Source organism: Protomyctophum bolini, assembly GCF_963924005.1.
Source record: "Protomyctophum bolini genome assembly, chromosome: 24".
Lineage (NCBI taxonomy): Eukaryota > Metazoa > Chordata > Actinopteri > Myctophiformes > Myctophidae > Protomyctophum > Protomyctophum bolini.
Window position 1 is genome coordinate 29,101,472 of NC_137885.1, and position 25,756 is coordinate 29,127,227.

Consider the following 25,756-nt stretch of genomic DNA (forward strand, 5'->3'; position numbering starts at 1 on the left):
TTAACTGTACTTGGTGAAAAGATGCTGTAACCCTATATGGTACAGTATATACTGTATATATATATACAGGGGGATTGTTCCCGTTCCTCCGGCCAGGAGTATTATGGGATTGTTTTGCTTTTTTTGATTGATTGATTGAATACTTTATTGAAAATATATTTCAAAAGGATAAATTCACAAGAAAGCTGTTAGGCTTGTTTCCATTGTGGTCCTCTTGGGGAAAGGGGAAGGGGGGCAACAGACAAACGGTACAATACAGACAAAAACAGGAGGCAAAAAACAAACAAAACAAAAAAACAAGAAATGCATATAAACTGACCAATAAAACTGGATTTATTTTCTTTTTCCCCTTACTTTTTTTCTTTTTTCATTTATGCCATTTATCTATTCTACACTATATTTACACTATGTTTTCGGCCAACCATCTTTTTAATGTGGATTTAAAAATATCAAAGGAACTGGTCACCTTGAGGCTGGAAGGCTTGTGTTTTTACTTTCAGTTGTGGTGCAGAGGGAAGCCGTCGTTCTCCTGTGTTGTTACTATACAGACACGTTGATAGCTCTCTTTCAGCGCCACCTGGTGGTCACCAGTTTAGGCTTTGAGTGCCAATTCTCCCATTATAAAAGAAGGAAAGAATTTGTAATTCTATTATGCATGTAACGTGCATGTCATCACCCGCACACCAGATTAATAGCAGATCTACAAGCTCATAGCGCGCCACTCGTGGCACGCTATGAGTTTGTAGATCTGCTATTTTTGAAAAATCGTAAAAAAAGGTGGCACAAATCTTTGAATATATATTCTTTCAAAGTGAATGTTTTTAAATCAGGTCTAAATGGGTTAAAGACATATAGAACCCTGGCTGATCACGTTTGTTTTGTTGAATAATTTGTGTTTATTAAATCACCAATTCTTCGGAATGTACTCCTTGTTCTTTTTAGCATATGGATTATTCCGGAGAGAGAGAGCCGGGTCACGGTGGTTATGGGTCTCACCTTGCTCCCTGGTGATGTCCGGCTTGTACCAGAACTTGGAAGTGTCCTGGACAAACTTGACGTTCATCTTGATGTCTGGATATCCATCTGTTTTGAAGAACGAGACAAGTGTGAAGTGTGATTATCATACAGTACATACATTCAGTTTATTTATTTTTTATTGGTTCTTAACCCATTTAGGCCTGACCTCAAAATTAAGAAGATTTTTTTTTCTGAAATAAATATTTTCACGATTTTTCAATAGCTAAATTATAACATAATGTTTAAAACACCAAAAGGGGTTCCCGCCCAAAATGGGTTAAACGGATATATAGATTTTTAATATCATATATTGTGGTGTAATAAACAGTCGACAAAACATCATAAAATGTACTGTACTTTCAGTTAAAACTGGGCAAAGAAGAAACAACAAAATGGGTACATTTCATATTCACCTACAATACAAGGAATACTGTATGTTAGTTAAGCCTCGTCTAGCTTTAGATATTTTGATCTAGTTTCAGTAACTGTAGCCCTAATATATTTCACCCATTTGAAAATAGCAGATCTACAAGTTCAATGCGTCACATGAGCTTGTAGATCAGCTAATTCCAAAAGATGATCATACATTTTGAAAACTGAAATGCGACATTCTGAGTAATGAGCACTTTTACTGTTGGTACTTTAAAGTACTTCAATGCCAATACTTTATAGACTATTTCTATTGCAGTATTTTCTTTTAAATATATATTTTTTATCCCACGATTTTGTAACCCATTTTTCACCCCTGTGTCAATCATCTAATGTTATCCTGGGCTCTACACACCCTCCACCAACCTAGTCCCCATATATGGGGGACAAGGGGAGAGCAACGGACTTAACTCATGCTTCCTTCAGGACTGAGTGTCCAAGTTGCTCCTTTATACCTGACAGGGGGGAGTTTCCCTGGTCGGACGTATAGCGTGTGGAAAGGAACAGGAAAGTCTTAGTGTTAAGTCTAGTTTTAGTCGACTAAATATCATAAGATTTTAGTCGACTACATCTATGGGTGATTTAGTCGACTAAAATGTATTTTGGCGGGCCTTGATGCCGTCATAATGACGATTTTACACTTGCTGAAAATAGCAGACGCGTTGTGAGCTTGTAGATCTGCTATTTTCAGCATACAACCAAGTGTAAAATGACTTATACTCGATCTCTTAGTCTTGTCCACTAGTCCCTTCCTAACATTTTAGTCTAGTTTTTATTTGTTGATGAAATTGTCAATATATTTAGTCTTATAGTTTTAGTCATCATAGCATAGTTTTCATTTAGTTTTCGTCAGTGGGAAAAAAGGTAGTCGACGAAGACATTTCGTCTTAGTTTTTTTTAGTCGACGATAAAACAAACAACACCAAACTGACTGCTTCCTCCTCACCATATATGGAGAACTTGGCGAGGTCGGGGAGCAGCGCGTGTGAGCCGCTTCCGTCCGCCGGGGTGGGCGTGGACGATGACATCATGACCGAGCCCCCGTTGACGGGCCTCTCGTGCTCGCCGCCACCGCCGCCGCCGCTGGCCTGGCGCTGCCTCTTCTCCGGGAGCTGGGGCGACACGGGGAAGGTGGGCGTGGCGGGCGGCTGGGCGCTGCCCTGGCGCGACAGGGCGCCCTGCTCGTCGGGCGTGCTGTGACCGCTGGTGCCCGCCGTCATGGGGCCGCCGCCGCCCCCGCCCCCCCGGCGGGTCATCAGAGGGCTGGGAGGACACACGGACACCCCGGCCATCTTCTGGGGGCTCCCCCGGCTGACCAGAGGGCTGCTGCTGCTGCCGCCGGGGGCTCTGTGAATGAATGAATGAATGAATGAATTTTTATTTTCGTGTCTTGTCGTTAGCACATTTAGTGCCGGAAGTGCTTCAAAATAGGAGCTCTGGGGTGCCGGAGTTGTCTGATCGCTTTTACTCCTCCATGAACCGGAAACACTTTCCTAAAAAAGTTGACCTCACATCCCCGATCATCTTAATTTATACGATATATATGATCCAAAAAGCGTTCATATTTTGCGGGAGAGACGGATGAGGAGCAGAAATGAAGCGCAATATCACGTTCACTTCCCACACAGAAGTTACACCAAGTATTTGATCAAAACAAAAACAGAAATAAGCATTATCATAAAATAAAATAAAATACATCACATATAAGTTTTCTTTGTCCGTATGTCCCAAGCTTTCTCTATATATTCTGCTAATGCAAATGTCTTTTGTTCAAAAATCCATCTCAGTCCCTCTGCATCACTTAACCACATCAGATCTATATTTTACTTTTGACGTAGCTCATGATACAACGGGCAATAGAAAAGAAAATGGAACTCATTCTCAATATCATTTATGTCACAGTAGGTGCAAATACGTTCTTCTTCTGTAACTCCTCTATACCTCCCAGTCTCAAGGTGCAAGGGCAAGATCCCAGAACGAAGTTGGGCACATGTTGGCGTTGCAAGGTTATTCGAGTTACCGTAGCTAAAATAAAAAAATAATAATAACAATAATGGGAAAATATAACTTAACTGAAACCGTATTGTGTGTGTTTACAAAACTAACTGAAATGATAGGGAAAAAAATCCCTTCGTTTTTGTTTTTGTCAATTTATGTATATAAGCTTTTTTTTTTTTTATCCCACGATTTTGTAACCCAGTTTTCTTTTCACCCTGTGCCAATTATCTAATGTAATCCTGGGCGCTACACTTCCTCTGCCAACCTGGGGGGGCAGCGGACTGACCTCATGCCTCCTTCTATGCATGACAGATGGGAATTTCCCCGGCCGGACGTAAGCTTAATCTGTAAATATATATATTTTTAAACGCCATCTTTTCTTGAGTTAAATACTCTCGTGCACCTTGGCTTATTATTCGTCGGGTGCAGGATTGAAAAGGGCCGAAAAAACTAAAACTAAAAAAAAAAACTAAGCGTTAATTAAAATAAATAAAGTCAAAACTAAAACTAAAACAAAACAATAATAAAAATACTATAATTCAGTCAATGTCTGTCTGTCTGTCTGTCTGTGTGTCTGTCTGTCTGTCTGTGTGTGTGTGTGTGTCAGAAACACCACCGTATCTCCTCACTGCCTGCACTAATCACTCCCACTTCTCACACAGGCATTGACCATAATAATATGGAGGTCTTAACTTAACGAAGCCCTTTTTCCAATTTAACAAATTATGAATTAATAATGAATTTATTAGTGAATTAGAAATGCGAAAACGCACCCAGGGCGCAGTACCCCCCGCGGGGGATATCTCACAACGGGTAAGGGTAATAATAGTAATAAAAAAAATCCAAAAACAATCATTCTTATACCTTGTGGTGTTGGCCGGGGCGGGCGAGTGTCTGGCCAGCGAGGGGCTGGTCTGGGAGGCCAGCCGCCGCTGCAGTGCCGGGCTGGGCGGCGTGTTGGTGGCCACGGTGCGGTGCAGCGTGTTGGGGCTGCCGGGCACCGTGTGCACGCCCACGATGCTGACCTGGGAGCCCTCGGGAGACGGGGGCCTGTGGTGGGGGTCGGCGTGGGCACCGTGGGCACCGTGGGCGCCGGAGTCAGCCGGAAGGCGGTTCGGGGAGCCCATTCGTCTCCTGCACCACAAACACAGAAATGTGAAACAACAAACAAACAAGTTACCGTAGCAGTGTTGTTTTCGTCGACTAAAACTAAGATGAAAAATGTTCGTCGACTACCTTTTTTCACTGACAAAAACAAATGAAAACTAAGCTACGATGACTAAAACTAAGACTAAATATACTGACAATTTCGTCGACTAGACTAAAGGGACTAGTGTACAAGAGATCCAGTATAAGTCATTTTACAGTGTGTTTTTCTATATTTAATTTTTTCTCATTTAAAAAAGAACAATGTCTGTAATTCACTTAATTTACAACAACATGTTGGAAAAGTTTGAGAGCAAGAGTGTCTGTCCTGTTGTCTATTTTGTTTGTCTGTTCACACTTCACGTCATTGTTTAACAGTTTTTTGTTTTTTCATGTTTATCACATTTATACGTCTTTTTTATTATGTATTGTATGTGGATCATTTACATTGCCTGTCATTTTTTTTTCATTTTATATAACTGAACTACTCATTATCATTGTCGATAATATTCTGATGTTGTCAATGCCTAATAAAAACAGTATTAAAAAAAAAAGCACTACACTTGTAGTCCACCTTGTTCAACTCATCATAAATGTACAGTATGTATTCCTACTGTACCTCTCAGGACTGTGGATGGGGCTACTGGACGACAGCGGGGCGTTGAAGGCGTGCACTCTGTCTCCAAAAACAAAGCGTGTATCTGAGGACACAAAAAAACAGCCACATCCAAGCTGTCAGCACACTGTATACTGTACATACTGTACACCACTACTACACGCCGTTAACCCATTCTGACCTGAGATCAGATTCATACGAGGTTTCCACTGGACACACACTGGTCTGATTAACCCATTCTGACCTGAGATCAGATTCATACGAGGTTTCCACTGGACACACACACACTGGTCTGATTAAGCCATTCTGACCTGAGATCAGATTCTAAAAATGTCAGTCGTTCTTCGATTTTTCAAAAATAGCAGACCTACAAGCTCATAGCGCGCCACTCGGTGGCGCGCTATGAGCTTGTAGATCTGCTATTTTTCAATAGCTAAAGCATAACATGATGCTAACACCAAAATGGGTTCCCGTTCAGAATGGGTTAACACGTTGAACTGGAATAAGAAGTGGGGATGCAATTAGCCCTTTTCGCCACGTCCCTCCTTCTTGTCCAATAGAGAACGTTAGAGCAACGGTTGCTATAGGAGAGGTGACATGGCAAGCTTTCCTTCTCCCCCATTGAGATGCATGTTAAATGACGGGGATTTCTCCATTATAAATAATCCATCATTTCAGTAGCAACAATAGCTTAAAGATCAAATGTCTTCTACGTCTTCTGGTCAACCAGGCCTGCAGTATAATTAGGCACTGCACTGGACAAATGTACATTACTTTATCTTTTTTTTTTTTTTTTTTCTATTATAATTTTTATCCCACGATTTTGTAACCCATCCGTCACCCCTGTGTCAATTATCTACTGTGATCCTGGGCTCTACACACCCTCCGCCAACCTGGGGAGAGCAACGGACTTGAACTCATGCTTCCTTCAATGCATGAGTGTCCAAGTCACTCCTTTACACCTGACAGGGGGGTGGGGGAGTTTCCCTGGTTGGACGTAGCGCGTGGAAGGAACACGTTATTCCAACCAGTTCCTTTCCCCTCCATCAGGCGCCCCGGCTGGCCAGGGGGAGGCAGTTTAGAGACCAGGATTACTGCATGTTTTTTGTGAGGGTACCTACCTACCCTACATTACTTTATTTCAATAAATATAAATACGAGGACATGTTAAGAGTATCCAACTCAATCAACTTACGACCGTCCGACAGGGTTTTTCATTTTAATGCACGGTAAGAGCAGTACAGTGATTAGTATTATTGCCATCACCTGGGTGGCATCATGTACGTAACTTCATACGGACGTTAAGCTGTGTATGTGTTCAACAACACAGCCATGCAAAATAACACTGACAGCTATGAGGTGACGAAAGCTTGTCATCCTTAGCAGCAACGGTTGCTAAACAGAATTTGGATTGGCATTGTTGTGGACAATTAATCGCTTTTGGGTTGCGGCGGCGGGGGGGGGGGGGGGGGGGGTTTAGCGAAGGGCTAATTATGGGTTTGTTTGACCAGGAGAAAGTGAGTTAAAAAAACTGTTACATTCCCAAAAACAAATGCATTCTGCCAGAAAGCAGTGTGGGGAACGCGTCACATGACAACCTGGGGATGCACTGTTGAGACGCTGATATGCGAGTGGTTGCAGTGAGACACCAAAACAGTGGCATAGGCACATAGCTATAGACAGACAGACAGACAGTGTGGCCTAAAAACAGCCTGCACTGGGGGGGCCTGCCATACTGTAACTATACGCTATGCCACTACACCAAAAAAACAAAGAAGAAGAGTTAAGTAGTTATCTGCATTAAGGACATTTTTGGGGCAACAGCCAAATGCAAAGTATTGCACAGTATATATGCGCTGTGCTTTGTGTGCGACAGTCTGTGACGGGGAGGACGTACGGCAGCGTGCCGAGTTGTTTTTCTCACGACAAGCGGCCTTACCTTGCTCGCCGTCACTAGAGTCAGAGCCTGACAGGACGGCAGGAACGGAGGACAGGAGAGAGGGAAAGCAGGTAGAATGTGTGGAAGAGGAGAACAACAGGGAAGACATTCTTTGAGCGCCACGCAAGACTTGGAAGTGTATATTATGGGAGATTTTTTTGGGGGAAAAATTCTAATATTTTCAAAATAACAATACATTTTTATTTTGAAAAAGAAAAAGGAAAAAGAAAATCGCGACGCACTGAGATAGATATACTGCTTGCAGATCAGCTATTTTTTGTTATTGGTTGTATGGTGTGTATATAGGAGTTAAAATATGCAGTAGGGCTAAAGGGCTTAACCATGTCATGATTAAGCTTCAAATGAATACGTGCATTTATTACATATACGAGTCTTTATTTGTATCGGGCATAGAGAGAGAGAGGCTGATAACCGATTGGTCAGCTGCCGTATGGATAACACGGTATAGGCTGACCAATGAGCACAAGCTAAAGTGCCACCGGGCACTCAACTGTACCATTACTGAAACATTTCCAAGCACGGTTTCTGTGCATAGTTTTATTAAATGTATGGCTATTAAGAAGACTGCAGTTTAAAGTGTGAGTGTGTTTAAACTTTGACGCCTCATAGAAAGGCTGTGTGTGTGTGTGTGTGCGCGTGTGTGTGTGTGTGTGTGTGTGTGTGTGTGTGTGTGTCACACTTTTTTTTCTCCCTGGAAATAAAAACGTCTGGGTTTCCGAGGCTAGTAACCCAATAGCACAGCATCGTAAATAATGTCAAACCTTGACCTTGCTCCACCTGACTGGATTGCCACATTGCTATAGTGAAAGCCACGCCTCCGTGGCGGTCAAAACGGTAGTAGTGTAATATGTACATACTAGTGTAGTAGATGTACGGATATTTGGGGGTTTTCAAGGGCGTGTATGTACTGTATAGGGAATTGGCCATCCGTGCTATTTCACCGCGTTTGGATGAGATCGGGCTAAGTATAATGACCCTGCTGTGTCTGTGTGTGTGTGTGTGTGTGTGTGTGTGTGTGTGTGTGTGTGTGTGTGTGTGTGTGTGTGTGTGTAAACTGACCTGATCCACCGTCATGCTGTGACCTCAGTCCCAGGGCTGAAAGTGGAGTGTTGGCCAAACCTGGAGGGCAGCGAGCTAGAGAGACAGAGAGAGAGAGAGACAGAGAGAGAGAGAGAGAGAGAGAGAGAGACAGACAGAGAGACGGAACAAGACGAGAGAGCGAGATAGAGAGAGAGAGAGAGAGAGAGAGAGAGAGAGAGAGAGAGAGAGAAAGAGATGGGGAGCGAGAAAGAGACAGGAGACAAAAGATGTACAGTGAAAAAGAGAAGGAAAAAGAGTGTGTTAAATATTTATATTTACCCATCCCACCATCCAACTCTAATGCAATGCAAGTGGTTATCATATAGTTAATTGTATCAGATTGTACTGAGATTCAAAAGGTTCACAAACCGTATTGTGTAATAAAACCTCTAACCCGAAACATATAGAGTATATTCACAGTGACAACTGGTTACTGGCACACCCACCGAAAGTTTTTCTAAAACCGTTACAATCATGGCAACATGAAACTTTGGGTCAGGTAACTTCCAGTTGTGCTTTTTGTTTAATATTTTATTTTATCCTTTAGTATTTTGGAAGCAAAACACTCTGTCCACACACATCTTTGCCACTTACACACGTTGAAGTACGGGGTCTGTGGCGAGACGGGGAAGGCGGGGGTCAGCGGGTACTTCTCACCGCCGCTGCCGAGGAACTGACAGTCCGCCTCGTCCTCGTCGAACGCCTCGCGGTAGCTGTGGATGGGTCCCTGCACGGACACACACACACACACACACACACACACACACACACACACCCCAAACAATGCACGTGAACACACATGCATGGACATAATGGAAAACACCAGGGGCGAGAGTATAGGGTTGATGACAGAGTGGGGGCAGATGAGACGATAATAATAATAATAATAATGGATTTTATTTATAACGCACTTTACATTCGCAAGAATCTCAAAGTGCTACAGCAACCACACACCATTAAAAACATCTTGCGGGCAAGGCTATAAAAATGCTTTGTTAAAAAAGGAAAGTTTTGAGTCCTCAGGTGGGCGGGGAGAACGTTCCACAGTCCGGGGGGCGACCGAGCAGATGACACGATGACAAGCGAGACAAGGACCATGGAAGTATTTGCACGTGGAAATAGTTTATTTTAGTCTCAAGTCTTGTGCACACCTGTATGCTCTGAGTGCACATAGGCAGGGCTCAACGTATTCAGATTAATGCCCATAAAGTGCATACAAAGACCTTCTTCAGGCATGCCTTTGATCGAAACGTTGCCTATAAATAAAGTCCGTATTGCAACGTGCAGACGGTGTGTGGGTCTTTGTGCACTTTATGTGCTTTATTTTGAAAACTAAAGCCAGGGAAAATGACATACTGTACAAGTAATCCTCAAAATCCACCAGTAAACAGTTTTAGACTCAAGTGGTTCCCAAACCTTTTTTTTAGCCTGTTTGACCCATAACAGAAATTAGATATTCGCCCCCCCCCCGGATCGGATATTTATTTGTTTAAATTTCTTGGATTTTTCATTCTTATTTCTCCATGAAATTACTGGAAAAAAAATCATTGAATTTTTGTTTTTAATTCATGATTTTTTTTTTTTGCTCTTTTGCTTTTTAGGTGTAAGAAAATGTCCTGATGGACACAACACCGAAGGGAACCGATAACAATGTTTCCACCATCCACAAATGGGTCCCGACTAGTCCCGACCCAGTGTTTGGTTTAACCTATTCTGACCTGAGATCAGATTCTAAAAATGTCTTCTACATCCTGACAGTTTTCATTCTGACCCGAGATCAGATTTCTAAAAAAAAATCTTCTACATCCTGACAGTTTTCCATTCTGACCTGAGATCAGATTCATACGAGGTTTCCACTGGACACACACTGTTCTGATTAAGTAACTGGAACCACTGAGGAAAAGGCCATGAATTACAGTCTCCTTTTTCTCCTCCATTTTGGGTAAAGTTTTATTCGTGGCAGTATATTGCTTTTGCTGCTATGCTTCATTACCAGGACAATGAATCTAGTGGCCAACAGCAAACGAGGGATTTCTCTGAATGCAACAAGAGGCACTCGGGTATAAACTGTGGTCCACTTTATTTCTATTACCGAGCGCTGCAGCGAAGCCCCACAAGAGCCACAGGAGTAGATTAAAGGACATTTATCATGATGTAAACGACAGGTTAATAGATCCGTGATTGGTTCAGACATTAAGGAAACTTAACAGCTTAGAGACTCTCAGTCTAGACTGGACGTGAGTCGTCTCTGTACTTCTTGGGAGGCTTTTTTTTCCATGTACACTAAATCACTTCGGCTTGCCGTGTCGTGTCATTGGCCGTGTCGAAGTGCACTGGCCAATCACGGTGCGTCCTTACTACAAAGGCGAAGGTCGATTTTCCGCACTAACTAACTAAGAATGACTCCGCTATGAGATGTTCGCCCCTTCTTCTGTTTCTTCACCTTAAAACCCATTCTGACCTGAGATCAGATTTAAAAAAATGTCTTCTACATCCTGACAGTTTTCTGAAAAAGCTATGTTTCTATACGTCAGTGGTTCTTCGATTTAGCAGACCTACAAGCTCATAGCGCGCCATTCGGTGTACTGTACTGTACTGTACTGTACTGTACTGTACTGTACTGTACTGTACTGTACTGTACCTCTCTGGGCCTCCCTCCGGGGTTCAGGGACAGCGTCTTGGTGAAGTCCGTGGAATGGACCCCTGAGTGACCCGAGTGGGTCGTGGAGGGTTCCGAGTCGTGACTGCTCTGGTACTGTCCCTCGCTGGTGGTCCTCCGGCGGCCCATCTCCGGGGTCACCTCTGGGGTCATGCCCCTGGAGCGAGACCCTAAAGAAAACACCCAGAGGAAAGACTGAAGTTAGAATGAAGTCTGTATAATATGTTATAATGTAAAAGGATGATGCCGCGTGAGCAAGACGGTGATAATAACTCATTCTGACCTGAGATCAGATTCTAGAAATGTCTTCTACATCCTGACAGTTTTCCATTCTGACCTGAGATCAGATTCTAAAAATGTCTTCTATGTGTCAGTCGCTCTTCGATTTTTCAAAAATAGCAGATCTACAAGCTCGTAGCGCGCCACTCGGTGGCGCGCTACGAGTCCCACCCCAAAATGGGTTTTAAATGGCACAAATATGGTTATTTGAAGACTTGCTCACAGTGCATTATCATCCCACAGCTAGCTTGTTCTGAGGTCTCCAATAATGACCCAAAAAAATATGGAATTTGACTTAAATGTTAATTAGAGAAATATCTTCCATCAAATGCAGCTGCAGTAACATGTTTCTGTCAGCAGGTGTCACTAATAACTAAGCAGACCACTACACAGACACCAAGAGTACTACATTGTACACTACAGTATGATAATATGCACTTTGATATAAATTTTTTCTTATCAGCAGGAATCTGGATAGTTACTGCTATCATAGTGTGACAAGACTCGGCCAAATAGAATAGCATATTTGACCATGTTGCTCGTTTATGTTCCGTGCCATGGAACTGCACGGTCTACCGATACAGTAGCTCTGGTCCATAGCTCTAAAGCGCGCATTAGAGCTATGTTACTCTCAACTTCCGCCGCTCGCATGAATGCAGACCAGCCTCTCCTCTTTGGCGTAAATAAAGAGAACGTTTTTGCTACTCACCAAAACAAAGGCGAGGTTGTGTCAATAGAAAGCCTAGTTTCCTTAGTGGACGCACTCTGAGCCCCCCCCCACCTTTGTTTTGGTGAGTAGCAAAAACATTATTTTTATTTACGCCAAAGAGGAGAGGCTGGTCTGATTTCGATTTGAGATTTAAAACGGAAAGTCCCATATCCTTATACTGCGCAGGGCAGAATCGTAGAAGCAGTAGAAGGCTATGGACCAGAGCTATACTGATACAGTAAATAGCAGAACTGAATATTACCTCCACTGTTTCAGTATTTACCCTCAGTATTTAGTTTTGGCATGACCGCATGAGTGACTGCTGCAGTTGGAAGTGATATGTGGTGGATAAAATAAAAATAAAAACGCATCCAAGAAAATGAACTGCATGAGTTAAAGTAATATTATTACCTTTTTCTTTCTTTTTTTTTTACCCAGTAACTAGTAATATAACTAATTACTTTCACATTTTGAGTAATAATATTACTAATATGTTACTATTTTCCAAAAGTATATAACTTAGTTAGTATTTTCACGAGCCTTGGGGTGGGTACTACTGAGTGTGTTATTAAAGGACCACTTCACCACTTTTCAACCTATCTTCATATAATAGGTCCTCACTAATAATCATGATAAAATGTCATGATTTTTTTCTACTCAGTCTGTGTCTCATAGGAGGGCTGTGGGCAGTTTAGAAACCAACAAGATTTTTTACACAAATATTTAGATTTTCATTATCGTGAGAACGATGGCTTCCATTTTCGCATTGCAACTTTTCAGGACTAGAAAGCCTGCAGTTTTTATTAGCTTGTATTCCCCATCGATGATGTCACTGGAAGACGGTTTCTGAACTGCCCACAGCCCTCCTATATGAGACACAGACAGAGTAGGAAAAAATTGCGCCATTTTTTCATGATTATTAGTGAGGACCTATTATATGAAGATAGGTTGAAAAGTGGTGAAGTGGTCCTTTAATGGTAGACTGGGTTGGGATGGAGTTGCTTATCGTTTATAGCAGGCTGCTGATCCGGTCTAGATGTCATAGACTCTAGAGTGGATATGGAAACAATGCACTGTTGTTGTTTTTTTGTTTTTTAGTAGCTACTAATAGGTAATATATTACCGTATTTGAGTAACGGTTCCAACACTGTGCATGAGAGAGAGAGAGAGAGAGAAGTTAGAGTTCAGATAGAGAGAGAGGAAAAGGGGAGAGGTAGAGACGAGAGGGAGAGAGAGAGAGGGATATGAGAGAGAGAGAGAGAGAGAGAGAGAGACGGGTGTGTGGGGCAGAAAGGGAGGTGAAAGAACAACGAGGGAAGGAAAGAGAAGTACACAGAAAAATAAAGGTTCACGAAGACGAGGTTCTAAAAATAACTAAACATTAACCACTGTGTATGTAGGGGCCAAAGAGTGCTTTAATTAACCCATTCTGACCTGAGATCAGATTCTAAAAAATGTCTTCTTCTACATCCTGACAGTTTCCATTCTGACCTGACATTCTAAAAAAAAATGTCTTCTATGTCAGTCGCTCTTCGATTTTTCAAAAAATAGCAGACCTACAAGCTCATAGCGCGCCACTCGGTGGCGCGTTATGAGCTTGTAGATCTGCTATTTTTTTTTTTTTTTTTTTTCAATAGCTAAAGCAGGACATGATGCTATAACACCAAAATGGGTTCCCGCCCCCAAAATGGGTTAAGCCTATAGTAATTCTCCCTTGGTTGGTGATGGCTGTGGGCGCCTCATTGGCGCTTCATTATTGGTGGCAGGAACTTGGAGGCAGGGTGAGCTGCATACACTGACACGACAACGCGTATTCAGGGCGGAGTCACCACCCCCAGGGTAAGTTGTGATTTGCTCTCGTTCACTGCAATGCAATTTGCGGCATTTCCAAAACAATATTGCGCAGAGTAGCGATTATCAAACGTATTTGCAAAGCCATACGTTGAAAGATCTGTTGCCCGTGGACAACAAGGCACGCTACCTCCGCAAGTTAGATATTATCGGCATAGATGTTTGTCCGTATGTGATTAAGGATTGGGAAAAGTTGCATTGGCAGCCATAGAACATTCTGCCCAGGGTAAATGTCCCGGATGTGACGTTTTGGGGCGTTCCTGTCTTGTTTCGTGTCAGTGTATCCTGGGTAAATGTCCCGGATGTGACGTTTCGGGGCGTTCCTGTCTTGTTTCGTGTCAGTGTATCCTGGGTAAATGTCCCGGAGGTGACGTTTTGGGGCGTTCCCGTCTTGTTTCGTGTCAGTCTATGGGAGCGAGATACATTTTGACGACCGCACTCACACACTTTAATCGATAACTTTGGTTCATTTTCACGTTAAGGTTTTCTCACCGTTTAAATGTGGATTCTTTGCACATATTTGATATTTATTGCATATACCGGTATATATATTTGGTGCACTGATTATTAACTAGTAAACGTTTTAAACTTATGAGCTCGTTTTGGACATGAATCATTTTATCGTCGTTTGATGGCGCGTCATTACAGTTTTTTTTTTTTAGCTCCCAGGTGCGCCTGCCGGTTGAGTAATTTATTGGTAATTATTATTATCGGCCATTACACACTGTCTTAAACCTTAATTCTGACCTGAGATCAGATTCTAAAAAATGTCTTCTACATCCTGACAGTTTTCATTCTGACCTGAGATCAGATTTTTTTTTTAAATCTTCTATGTCAGTCGCTCTTCGATTTTTCAAAAATAGCAGACCTACAAGCTCGTATCGCTCGTATGAGCTTGTAGATCTGCTATTTTTCAATAGCTAAAGCATAACATAGTGCTAACACCAAAATGGGTTCCCGCCCAGAATGGGTTAAATACTTCATCGACCGGTGTCTCCCAGGGGTCTATACTTGATCTGCGCCCTTTTACACCAAAATCACTTCGTTGGAAATGGCAAATCTACAAGCTCACTCACAATGCATCACAGCGCGTGACATGATGTGAGGAACATGAAGAACCATTCATTCACTCAATACAATTCCTGGGGGTGCAGTAATTAGTTTAAACAGTTTTTGGTTTAGACTAGTCATTGGGTTAGACCAGTCATTAGTCCTACAACTACAACCTATCTCAAACCCTCACCCTAAACCTAACCTCCCACGGGGCAGCACACCTAAACGTACTATAACCGTCTAACTAATGACTAGTTGCGAACGCAATGAGCACTTACTATGAGACCTAGCAGATCATGTCTGTGTGTCTGTGTGTGTGTCTGTCCCGCTATACGTCCAAATATGGAGTGTGTTGCATCAGCAATCACTCAGCTCCATATATGGGCACAAAAGGGGCCAGGTCCACATATACAGTAACAGCGGGACAGACACACAGACAGACAGACATGATCTGCAGGGTCTCAGCTGCGTTCGCTTCCCGCGTTTGCGCGTCTTACTAGTCTAAACTAAGTATACACCCCATTCCTGGAACCATGTAGCCATTTTTTTAACGGAATTATTTTTCTGTGTGCTCTGTATATAGCCCGAGATGCAAAGAGCGAAATGGGTGAGAGCGAGGAGGAGGAAAGAGGAGAGAGTTGAAGGAGAATGACAGAAATAGACGAGAGAGAGAGAGAGAGGTGTGGGGGAGGAAAAGAATGGAAGGTGACAGAACAAAGGAAAGGAAGGACAATGGATGCAGAAAACGGTGCCATGTGAGAAGGACACAAACCAGAGTAGGAATAAGAGCGGTGGCGGTCAGACTTGGTGGTCATACTTTCGTTGATGCCCCGGATGCGAGCGTTGTACTCTGCCACCCGATTGGATGGGAGGAAGGGAGGAGGAGGAGGAGGAGGAGAAGCGATAACAGGAGGAAGGTGAGGAGGGAGGTGCAGAGGAGGAAGAAGCAAATGGCGTGAGGGCGTAGTGAGGTAATCCACGTGGAGAAGGAGGAGGAGGAGGAGGAGGAGGAGGGAGTATGGATCAACAGAGATCGAAAACAGAAAACAGAGAGAAATGAAAGTCAAAACAAAGAAATGTGAATCAAGATGAGTTCAGAGTGGATGATTTTGTTTTAGTTTTTTGGTGAATGTATCTGTAAAAAATGCACGCATGCAGCCCCACCCATCTAAATGGCACAAATATGGTTATCTCACCATCTCACCACTGTCTAGAATATTCTTTTTAAAATTTTGAGGTCAGGCCTAAATGAGCTAGAATAGAATAACATCCCAATGATGACGATGACCTCTCCCCCAGAGGCAGCACCATGTCTCTCCACTGGGCGGCGCCAGAGATCTGGAGGTGGCGTGGGTTGAATGCAGACAATGCCTGGAACCTGGAAACTTCCACATGAACGCACAGGGCTATTCTTATTCCCTCTCTAACTCTCACAGACTCGGGCCTTATCCCATTCTGACCTGAGACCAGATTCTAACGCACAGAAAGAATGGCGGTTCTTTAACGCATTTTGACCTGAGATCAGATTCTAAAAAAATGTCTTCTAAAATCCTGACAGTTTTCAAAAAATAGCAGACCTACAAGCTCGTAGCGCGCCACTCGGTGGCGCGCTATGAGCTTGTAGATCTGCTATTTTTCAATAGCTATATAAAGCACAACATAATGCTAACACCAAAAGGGGTTCCCCCGACTAAAATGGGTTATTTTAGACTACAGGCTAATCATCAGGTCATCGTGGCCATCATTTACCGACGGCATGACAATCCCATGACGATTGTATGTATGTACAGAGGCAAACAAACGAAACAAGCGTGCGCTATATTTGACCCCCCGGGGGATAGCGAAATGTACCCGCGAACGGAAAGTGATGCGTCCGCTGGACAATGCAACAAGAGCTGATGACATGATTTGTCACCTGCCCCCCCCATATCGTCTTCTATGACTCGTGTGTGACTGACGTTCTTGTTTTGGTTTCCCTGTCATAAAAGTACATTAGCCCCACATGCTTCACGTTAAAGCAAAGCACGCGCTGAATAATGACTAAAGTTGAACCTACAAATCTCATGCCTGCCGTCAGGAGGAAACCTCATAACTCCAAAATGTTATATTTTTCAGGAAATGAAAAAATATAACATTTTCAGGAAATTAAGAAAACCTTATATATATATATTTTTTTTAGAACAAAGCAATACTGACTCATCAAAGTTGGTGTTGTTGTACCTTTAGATATTGTCAATTATACTTCCATGAGAGGGGGAGAGGTGGTGGAGTTAGTTGTTTTAGCAGACAGTTTGAGAGTCCAATTAGAGTTAAGAGGTTTTGTCCAAAAAACTTTTTACTACTTTCCATTGGTTCAATAGCACTGATTTATGAAACAACACACAGACGTAAATGGTGTTCAATAGCACTGATTTATGAAACAACACACAGACGTAAAGAGTGTTCAATAGCACTGATTTATGAAACAACACACAGACGTAAAGAGTGTTCAATAGCACTGATTTATGGCAAAAAAAAAATCTAAAACCTCGGGAAGTTTCCTCCGGACAGCAACGAGTATAAAACCTATAAGTCACTGACTCTTGGTGTAGCACAAAAGTACAGTATACTGTACCAGAAAGACGCCCTGAGGGCGAGAAGCGACCTCGCCCTATAATATCACACCACAGGAGGGCAATTTTTTTTTTTTTGCAAAGGCAGATTCGTGTCTGGCCGCGAGGCTACCAACACACAGCCAACCTCCTCAGTAATCCATTTCACTCACGAGTCAGTTTTTTATTTTTTACATTTTTTTTAAATTAACACTCAGGATTCCACTGTATAATATACTGACCTCGCTTATACTCAAACTAACGATATCAACTGTAAAAAGCGCTTTGGAGAAAAGCACTATATAAATAAATGCAGTCCATTTATCATTTACTCAAACTGACCGGTAATATCGCACCAGAGGTGCACTGCAGTGTTGTTTTTGGCAGCAAATTTCTATTTTTAGTTTAGTCATAGTCTTTGGACTGAAACTTCATTTAGTCACATTTTAGTCACCTGGAATGTCTAAGTGTTAGTCTAGTTTTAGTCGACTAAATGTCATAAGATTTTAGGGTGAGAAATGGAGGGGTGTATTTTGTCGGGTCTTGATGCCGTCGTAATGAGTGTTTTTACACATGCAACCAAGTGTAAAATGACTTATAGTGGATCTCTTGTCCACTATAGTCCCTTCCTAACATTTTAGTCTAGTTTTTATTTGTCGACAAAATTGTCAGTATATTAGTTTTAGTCATCGTAGCTTCGTTTTCATTTAGTTTCCATTTGTTTTTGTCAGTGAAAATAGGTATGTTTCGTCTTAGTTTTAGTCGACGAAAACAACACTGACAGGCAGAGAATGAAGTCAGTCAGTCAGTCCGTCCTCCGTCCCTCCGTCCCCCCACACACCCCTCCGTCCCCCGTCCCCCCTCCGTCCCCCCACACACCCCTCACCCCTCCGTCCCCCCACACACCCCTCCGTCCCCCCTCCGTCCCCCCACACACCCCTCAAGTCATCTTACCAGCGATGCGTTGAGCCACCAGGCCTTCCAGGTTCAGGCTCTCCTCTTCGGCGTCCTGTTCCTTGGGCACGGGGGAAGCAGACGAGGCGTCCTTCATGGGCTGAGGCGTGACCGTGGGGAGGGGCGACGGCGAGGGGCTGTAGCTCCCGGGGTACGGGGAATGGCCCTGGGGGGGGTCCGGGGACACCCCTCCTCCTCTGCTCGGGTAGGAGGAGGAGTTTGAGGGCTGCTTCGTCGCCGCCTGGTGGGGGACCTGCTGCTGCTGCCCGTACGCCACCACCGAGGGCGAGGTGGTGTCGTAATGCGGCGCCGCCTGGCGTGCGAGGAGGTAGGGCTCCGGGGGGGTGTCGTAGCCGGCGTTGTTGGGCCGCTGCGTGATGTACGCCGCGTGGCCCAGGGAGTTGGAGCTGTTGCCGGAGCCCGAGCCGGTGCTGTTGTAGCCCTGGTGGATGGCCGTCTCCGCCTGGTAGGAGGGCCGCGCCAGCGTCTGGGAGAAGGGCACCTGGGACTCGGCGGGGTTGTTGTTCTGGCCCCCCGTGGGCGCGCTGTGGGACTTGCACATGTGCGCGTGCACGGGGTCCAGGTCCAGCATGAGCATGTTGAGCGCCTCGATGGACTGCTCGATGTCCCGCTGCGATTTTTCAAAAATAGCAGACCTACAAGCTCGTAGCGCGCCACTCGGTGGCGCGCTATGAGCTTGTAGATCTGCTATTTTTCAATAGCTAAAGCATAACATGATGCTAACACCAAAATGGGTTCCCGTTCAGAATGGATTAAATATACAGTATGCTGTGAACAAGAAGCCACCTTTTCCCAGGCATTCATGGAGCAGCAGTGTCTTACCTGCCGAGCGTTTCGTCGTCGTTTTCCCCATTCACCCCTCCTAGTACGTAGATCTTTCCATCCACCACAACCGCGCTATGCCCAGAGAAGCGTCTCTCTTGCATGGGGGCGCACACGGTCCATTGATTGGTCTCAGGGTCGTAACATTCCATCGTGTTTAACCCCCAGTTTACGTCATCGCCGTCGATCCCACCTACAGATTTAAAAAAAATCCAATACAGAAATGTCAACCATCTGAAAAGTATGATAATTTATGCACTCAATACTGGTCTGGGCTACTTTTAAACACATCATTTAATCAATGGGGCGTGGCATGGAGGTGATCAGCCTGTACCACTGTTGGTGTTATGGAAGCCCAGATTTGCTTTGATAGCAGCTGTAAACCCATTTGTATTGTTGAATCTAGTGTCTCACACCTTCCTTGTGACAATAAAAGATAGATTCTCTGTGGGGTTCAGGTCAGGCCAGTTGGCTGGTCAGTTAAGCACAGTAATACCATGTGGTCAGTACACCAATTACTAGTAGTTTTGGCTCTGTGGACCAACACCATGCAGATAACATCAAAATAACCTCAAATCATCACTGTCACACAACCATCTATTAGGATATTTTACAGCACTGTGTACTTCCGTATGTTGACTAGCTTTATGGATATACTGATTTCCATGTGTGGTCTAGCCCTATGGACTTTATAGAATGCATGTACTAATAAAAAGTATTTAAAATACTGCTTTGATGCTCGTATTAAGTGGTTTTTATTAACACGTGCATTCCATTGGGCTAGACCACACAAGGACATATGACATCATTAAATTGCGACAGGAGTTCCCCCTATTGAGTGAAACATTATCGATTTATGAAATAAATAAAATATTTAAGGTGTTTTAAATGTTAGATTTTAGTTATAGAGGTCAATTATAATATATTAGGACATATTTGTCTTATTAGCCAGGGTTCCATTTAAGACATTTTCAGTTGACCATTATGCTATGATCCTGGCAACCAGGCATACCTAATGAACTGGTGGGCGTGTCCACATAAAAACAACATTTTAACAAATACTGTGCACTTTTTTGAAAAGATTACACCTTCTTTTATAACAATAAGACCTGATGATCACCCGCTCCTTGGCTGCAGCTCACCCGCTCCTTGGCTGCAGCTCAGCGCTCCTTGGCTGCAGCTCACCCGCTCCTTGGCTGCAGCTCACCGCTCCTTGGCTGCAGCTCACCGCTCCTTGGCTGCAGCTCACCGCTCCTTGGCTGCAGCTCACCCGCTCCTTGGCTGCAGCTCACCCGCTCCTTGGCTGCAGCTCACCCGCTCCTTGGCTGCAGCTCACCCGCTCCTTGGCTGCAGCTCACCCGCTCCTTGGCTGCAGCTCACCCGCTCCTTGGCTGCAGCTCACCGCTCCTTGGCTGCAGCTCACCGCTCCTTGGCTGCAGCTCACCGCTCCTTGGCTGCAGCTCACCCGCTCCTTGGCTGCAGCTCACCCGCTCCTTGGCTGCAGCTCACCGCTCCTTGGCTGCAGCTCACCGCTCCTTGGCTGCAGCTCACCGCTCCTTGGCTGCAGCTCACCGCTCCAAGGGATGGGTCAAATGCAGAGAACAAATGTCACTGCTGTTAACGTGTGTGACAAATCGTATGACTTTCATCTTTGAATCTCTGTTTTGGGTCACAGGCTAAAATAGGCGTATAGAGCAGAAACACTCACTCACCACCACTCCTTGTCAGGGTAGGGCCAGGCTGTATAGAGCGGCCTGGCGTGGAGTCCTATTGTCGCACTGCGATAGGGCAGCAAGGCACCGTAGAGAACTAGAAGAAATACAAAAATATAGATAAACATACAGTGTTCAGTATCACTATTGTCTAATCAATATAATAGTGCTACGGAATAAGAAAATCCTACATCCCATACACATTTTCAGAATTCAAATTAAAAAAGGAATCTAAAAATAAAACACACTGAGTCTAAGGGCTGTATTTTGCGTGTCTTAAATACCAGGTCTTATTCCCTAACTTGAGCAAACTAAAGACCTGGAGGCGTGATCAATGCTCTTTGGCTATTCTGAGTGGCCAAAGGATCGACATGCTGGCGCTTCATTTCTGCTCCTCATCCGTCTCTCCCGCAAAATATGAACGCTTTTTGGAGCGTATATAAATATATTAAGATGATCGGGGATTGTGAGGTCACTTTGTCAAGTCAACTTTTTAAAGAAAGTGTTTCCGGTTCATGGCTTTCAGAGTAAAAGCGATCAGACTACTCTGGCACCCCGGAGCTTCTTTTTTTGATTCACTTCCTGTACTCAATGTGATGTATAGTTTCTCAGTCTAAAGTTGACTTGTGAAAACGGACTCACCAGATCGTAGCGAAACAACCGCTCTGTCGATTCAGAATAGCAGGATAATAGAACATCTTGAATGTTAAATAAATTCACCGAATAATAAGAAATGAATAAAGTCTCCGGGGAATGTTGGAAACGCGCGAAACTCAGGCAAAGCGATCACACGTCACTATAACTTGTATCCCTTGACTTGAAGTGCTCTCGGGAGGTTCCCTCGTCAGGAAGTGCCCCTCCAGCTGAATCAAGTTCCCTTGATTAGGGTGCTGGGTATAAAAAAACTACACTCGCCCTCCTTGTGCAGAAACAGGAAACAGACACCATTCGTTGCCATGGTTACCATCATGCAATTGTGTTACCTGTTATTTTGTTTGTACAGTTGTATTGCATTGCATCGTGTATGTTTGTGTGACATGTGGATTTCATTAATATAGAAAAAGGAAATACAGCGTCACTGTCAAAAATGACAGTCATATACATCCATGGTGTTTATAAATCATTGTTAAAAGTTTGTGGTTTCATTTATAGTTTTTCACGGTGGGGTAAATAAAGAGCCCTTGTGAACATCAGTTGGAGCGTTGTCTATTCTGCATCAGATGAAGATTGTTTAGGAGGAGTTTATTTATCAATTATTTGTGGTGGTACTTACATTTGTAGGTGTAGGGGTCTCCTCCCAGTGGGACGTGGTCCTTGGTCTGCCCCCAGGGGTCTCCTCCCAGTGGGACGTGGTCCGTGGACTGCCCCCAGGGGTCTCCTCCCAGTGGGACGTGATCCTTGGTCTGCCCCCAGGGGTCTCCTCCCAGTGGGACGTGGTCCTTGGTCTGCCCCCAGGGGTCTCCTCCCAGTGGGACGTGGTCCGTGGACTGCCCCCAGGGGTCTCCTCCCAGTGGGACGTGATCCTTGGTCTGCCCCCAGGAGTCTCCTCCCAGTGGGACGTGGTCCTTGGTCTGCCCCGGGGTCTCCTCCCAGTGGGACGTGATCCTTGGTCTGCCCCGGGGTCTCCTCCCAGTGGGACGTGCGTCGAGGACCTCCCTAGGGAGACGCCCGAAAGGCATCCTAACCAGATTGCCCCGAACCACCTAAACTGGCTCCTTTCCAGGCGAAGGAGCAGCGACTCTACTCTGAGTCTCTCTCGTGTGACTAAACTTCTCACAATATTTCTAAGGGAGACGCCAGCCACCCGTCAATGAAACAGTTGAAACTCATTTAATTTTATCCTAGAGCATGTACGAAATAAATGGCAGAGCTGAAATAGTACATGTACATATGAAATAAATGCTTAAACATGTAGCTAGGTGTAATGTTAAGAGTCCACAGAAGTGAACCTTTCAAGCCTGTTTTCTCAACTCGCCGTTTCTCTGCAAGACATTATATTACTCTATAAGCCATATCTCCACAACTGGTGGGTCAAACTGAACAACCAATATGTCCATTTGAAGCTGGGAATCCCTGCTTTCACATGACATGAAAAAAACTAAAGTTAATTAAAAAGATCCAATGACTTACTGTGTGTCACGTTTGGTCACATATATTGTCATGACAACACTATGGATATCAATAAAGAACAATATCAGACGTTCAAGAATCAGTTTATTGAACAAAAAAGCACTTTTACAAAATGTGATCATCAGAATAATGAATATGAATGATCAGACAATAACATCAGAATTATCCCACTCACAAGAGGGTCGACCTGGTGTCTGTTTTTTCCCCTCCGGGTGGCGCTAGAGCGAGACCGACCGCAGGCCGTCCAGCTTCTAGTCTGAATAATGACAATAATATGGAATTAATATTAAAATCAAAAGAAAACAAAAGAAAACTAAACAATGGAACGACTGACAGTGATTCAACAGATGAACAATGGATGATCTGAATGTCATTAACCCATTTTGGGGCGGGAACCCCTTTTGGTGTTAGAATTATGTAATGCGGCGCGCTACGAGCTTGTAGGTCTGCTATTTTTAGAAAAACGAAGAACGACTGACTGCTTTTTCAGAGAACTGTATGAGGATGTATAAGACATTTTTAGAATCTGAACTCAGGTCAGAATGTCATTAAAGAACAAATGCAGACATTTAGCAGATGTTTGAATCCAGAGTGATTTACAAAGTCCACCATGGGAGTAAACTACATGACAGTCTAGTCGACCAATCAACACGCTCACAGCAGGAAAACAAAAGGAGGGGTGCCGAGTACGGAACCCTGTGGGACCCCCGTCAGTAAAGTCAACAGGGTTTCAGTGGTTCAGTATAAAGGTTTATATACCATAAAAAAGGTTCTAAAACATGGTTTTGGCCCGCGCAGGGACCACTTGGAGGGGAGAAATAGTACCCCTAATATAATATTTACAAGTACCCCTTCATCCTTCATCCTCATCCTCAATCCTCAATCCTCAATCCTTCATCCTCATCCTCATCCTCATCCTCATCCTCAATCCTCAATCCTCAATCCTTCATCCTCATCCTCATCCTCAATCCTCATCCTTCATCCTCCATCCTCATCCTTCATCCTTCATCCTCATCCTTCATCCTTCATCCTCATCCTTCATCCTCGCCATCCACCGATGAGCATCTTACAACCTTACATTTAGACGCCACTGGAACGGCTTGTATTAAAAACCTTTCAATCAAAGTAATGTCATAGTCAAACAGAAACCACTACCTCAGGGCTAGGAGGTCACGTTGGCAGAAACCCAAAGGGGTCTGGACTGCCCCCCAAAAAAGATATCCATCTCATATGTACAACTGACACGACATAACTGACTATTCATCTCATATGTACAACTGACACGACATAACTGACTATTCATCTCATATGTACAACTTACACGACATAACTGACTATTCATCTCATATGTACAACTGACACGACATAACTGACTATTCATCTCATATCTACAACTGACACATCATAACTGACTATTCATCTACAACTGACACATCATAACTGACCATTCGACTTCGTGGTAATAAACAGAGTCTGAGTCGAGACCAGATTTCAAAGTCTTTCTTTTTTTTCCTTCTCATTTTCATCTTCAAGATGTTGTGACAATAGCCTGTTTTACAAACTCACATGCAGAGCTTGTAGATCTGATATTTTCAAATATCTGATGTCGAGGTTAAAGTGGTTGAACTGAAGTTGTTGCTATATTAATTTAACTCATTCAATGCTGTCTGCCAAGGACAACTTTTTCTCTTTTTTCGAGCCCCTCCTATATACAGCTTTTGGTCTCACACGTCTCATATTTGCCATTGACAATGAAAGGAGAACTTATTAGGACAAATATCCGCCAAATATGACGTAAACTTCATTGACAATGAAGGGAAAGTTTACGTGATACGTAGGCTAACCAATCACATACATGCAGTTGTTAATGACATGATGCATAATGATTGTTACTAAAACATAAGTTTCGTGTGAATTAAAATAAGATCAATGCCTTCAAAATATATATTATATATATATATATAAGACTGACTGAAAGGAGAAAATAAGGGGCAAAATAAGTGTGTGAATGAGTGAGACCCTCTGGAACCCCCTCAAGGACCCCTGGGGGTCCCCGGACCACACTGTGAGAACCACACACACACACACACACACACACACACACCAGTGTTGATGTCGTAGACTAGACGAAAATTGTTCGTCGAACACCTTCTTCCACTGACGAAAACTAAACAGAAACTAAATGAAAACTAAGCTATGGTGACTAAAACTAAGACTAAATATACTGACAATATCGTCAACAAATGAAAACTAGACTAAAATGTTAGGAAGAGACTAAAGTGGACAAGAGATCCAGTACATGTAATTTTACACTTGGTTGCTGAGATCACGTTGGAAATAGCAGATCTACAAGCTCACAACGCGTCGCAGCGCGACTCGTTGTGAGCTTGTAGATCGGCTATTTTGAGCAAGTGTAAAAACAGTCATTATGACGGCATCAAGGCCCGCCAAAATACATTTTAGTCGACTAAATCACCTGTAGATTTAGTCGACTAAAACTAGACTAACACTAAAACATTCCAGCTGACTAAAATGGGTCTAAAACTAAATGAAAACTATTCAAAAGTCTGACTAAAACAAAAATATGCTGCCAAAAACAACGACACACACACACACACACACACACACACACACACACACACACACACACACACACACACACACACACACACACACACACACACACACACACACACACACACACACACACACACACACACACACACACA

General features: G+C 43.6%; 1 protein-coding gene across 1 annotated transcript in view; it reads right to left on the reverse strand.

Annotated features, from left to right (window-relative positions):
* LOC308311998 (tensin-1-like) overlaps nt 1-18,973 on the reverse strand; it is a 36,174-nt gene extending 17,201 nt beyond the window's left edge. The window contains exons 1-10 of the mRNA XM_080758842.1: nt 18,343-18,973; nt 15,570-15,647; nt 10,888-11,075; nt 8,841-8,973; nt 8,226-8,300; nt 7,146-7,172; nt 5,210-5,291; nt 4,309-4,578; nt 2,393-2,793; nt 997-1,083 (exon numbers count right to left, since the gene is read on the reverse strand). Coding sequence (XP_080614968.1) covers nt 997-1,083; nt 2,393-2,793; nt 4,309-4,578; nt 5,210-5,291; nt 7,146-7,172; nt 8,226-8,300; nt 8,841-8,973; nt 10,888-11,075; nt 15,570-15,647; nt 18,343-18,940 — 1,939 coding nt within the window. The 5' untranslated portion in view covers nt 18,941-18,973. The remainder of the gene's footprint in view (nt 1-996; nt 1,084-2,392; nt 2,794-4,308; nt 4,579-5,209; nt 5,292-7,145; nt 7,173-8,225; nt 8,301-8,840; nt 8,974-10,887; nt 11,076-15,569; nt 15,648-18,342) is intronic.
* Nucleotides 18,974-25,756: the final 6,783 nt, after the last annotated feature.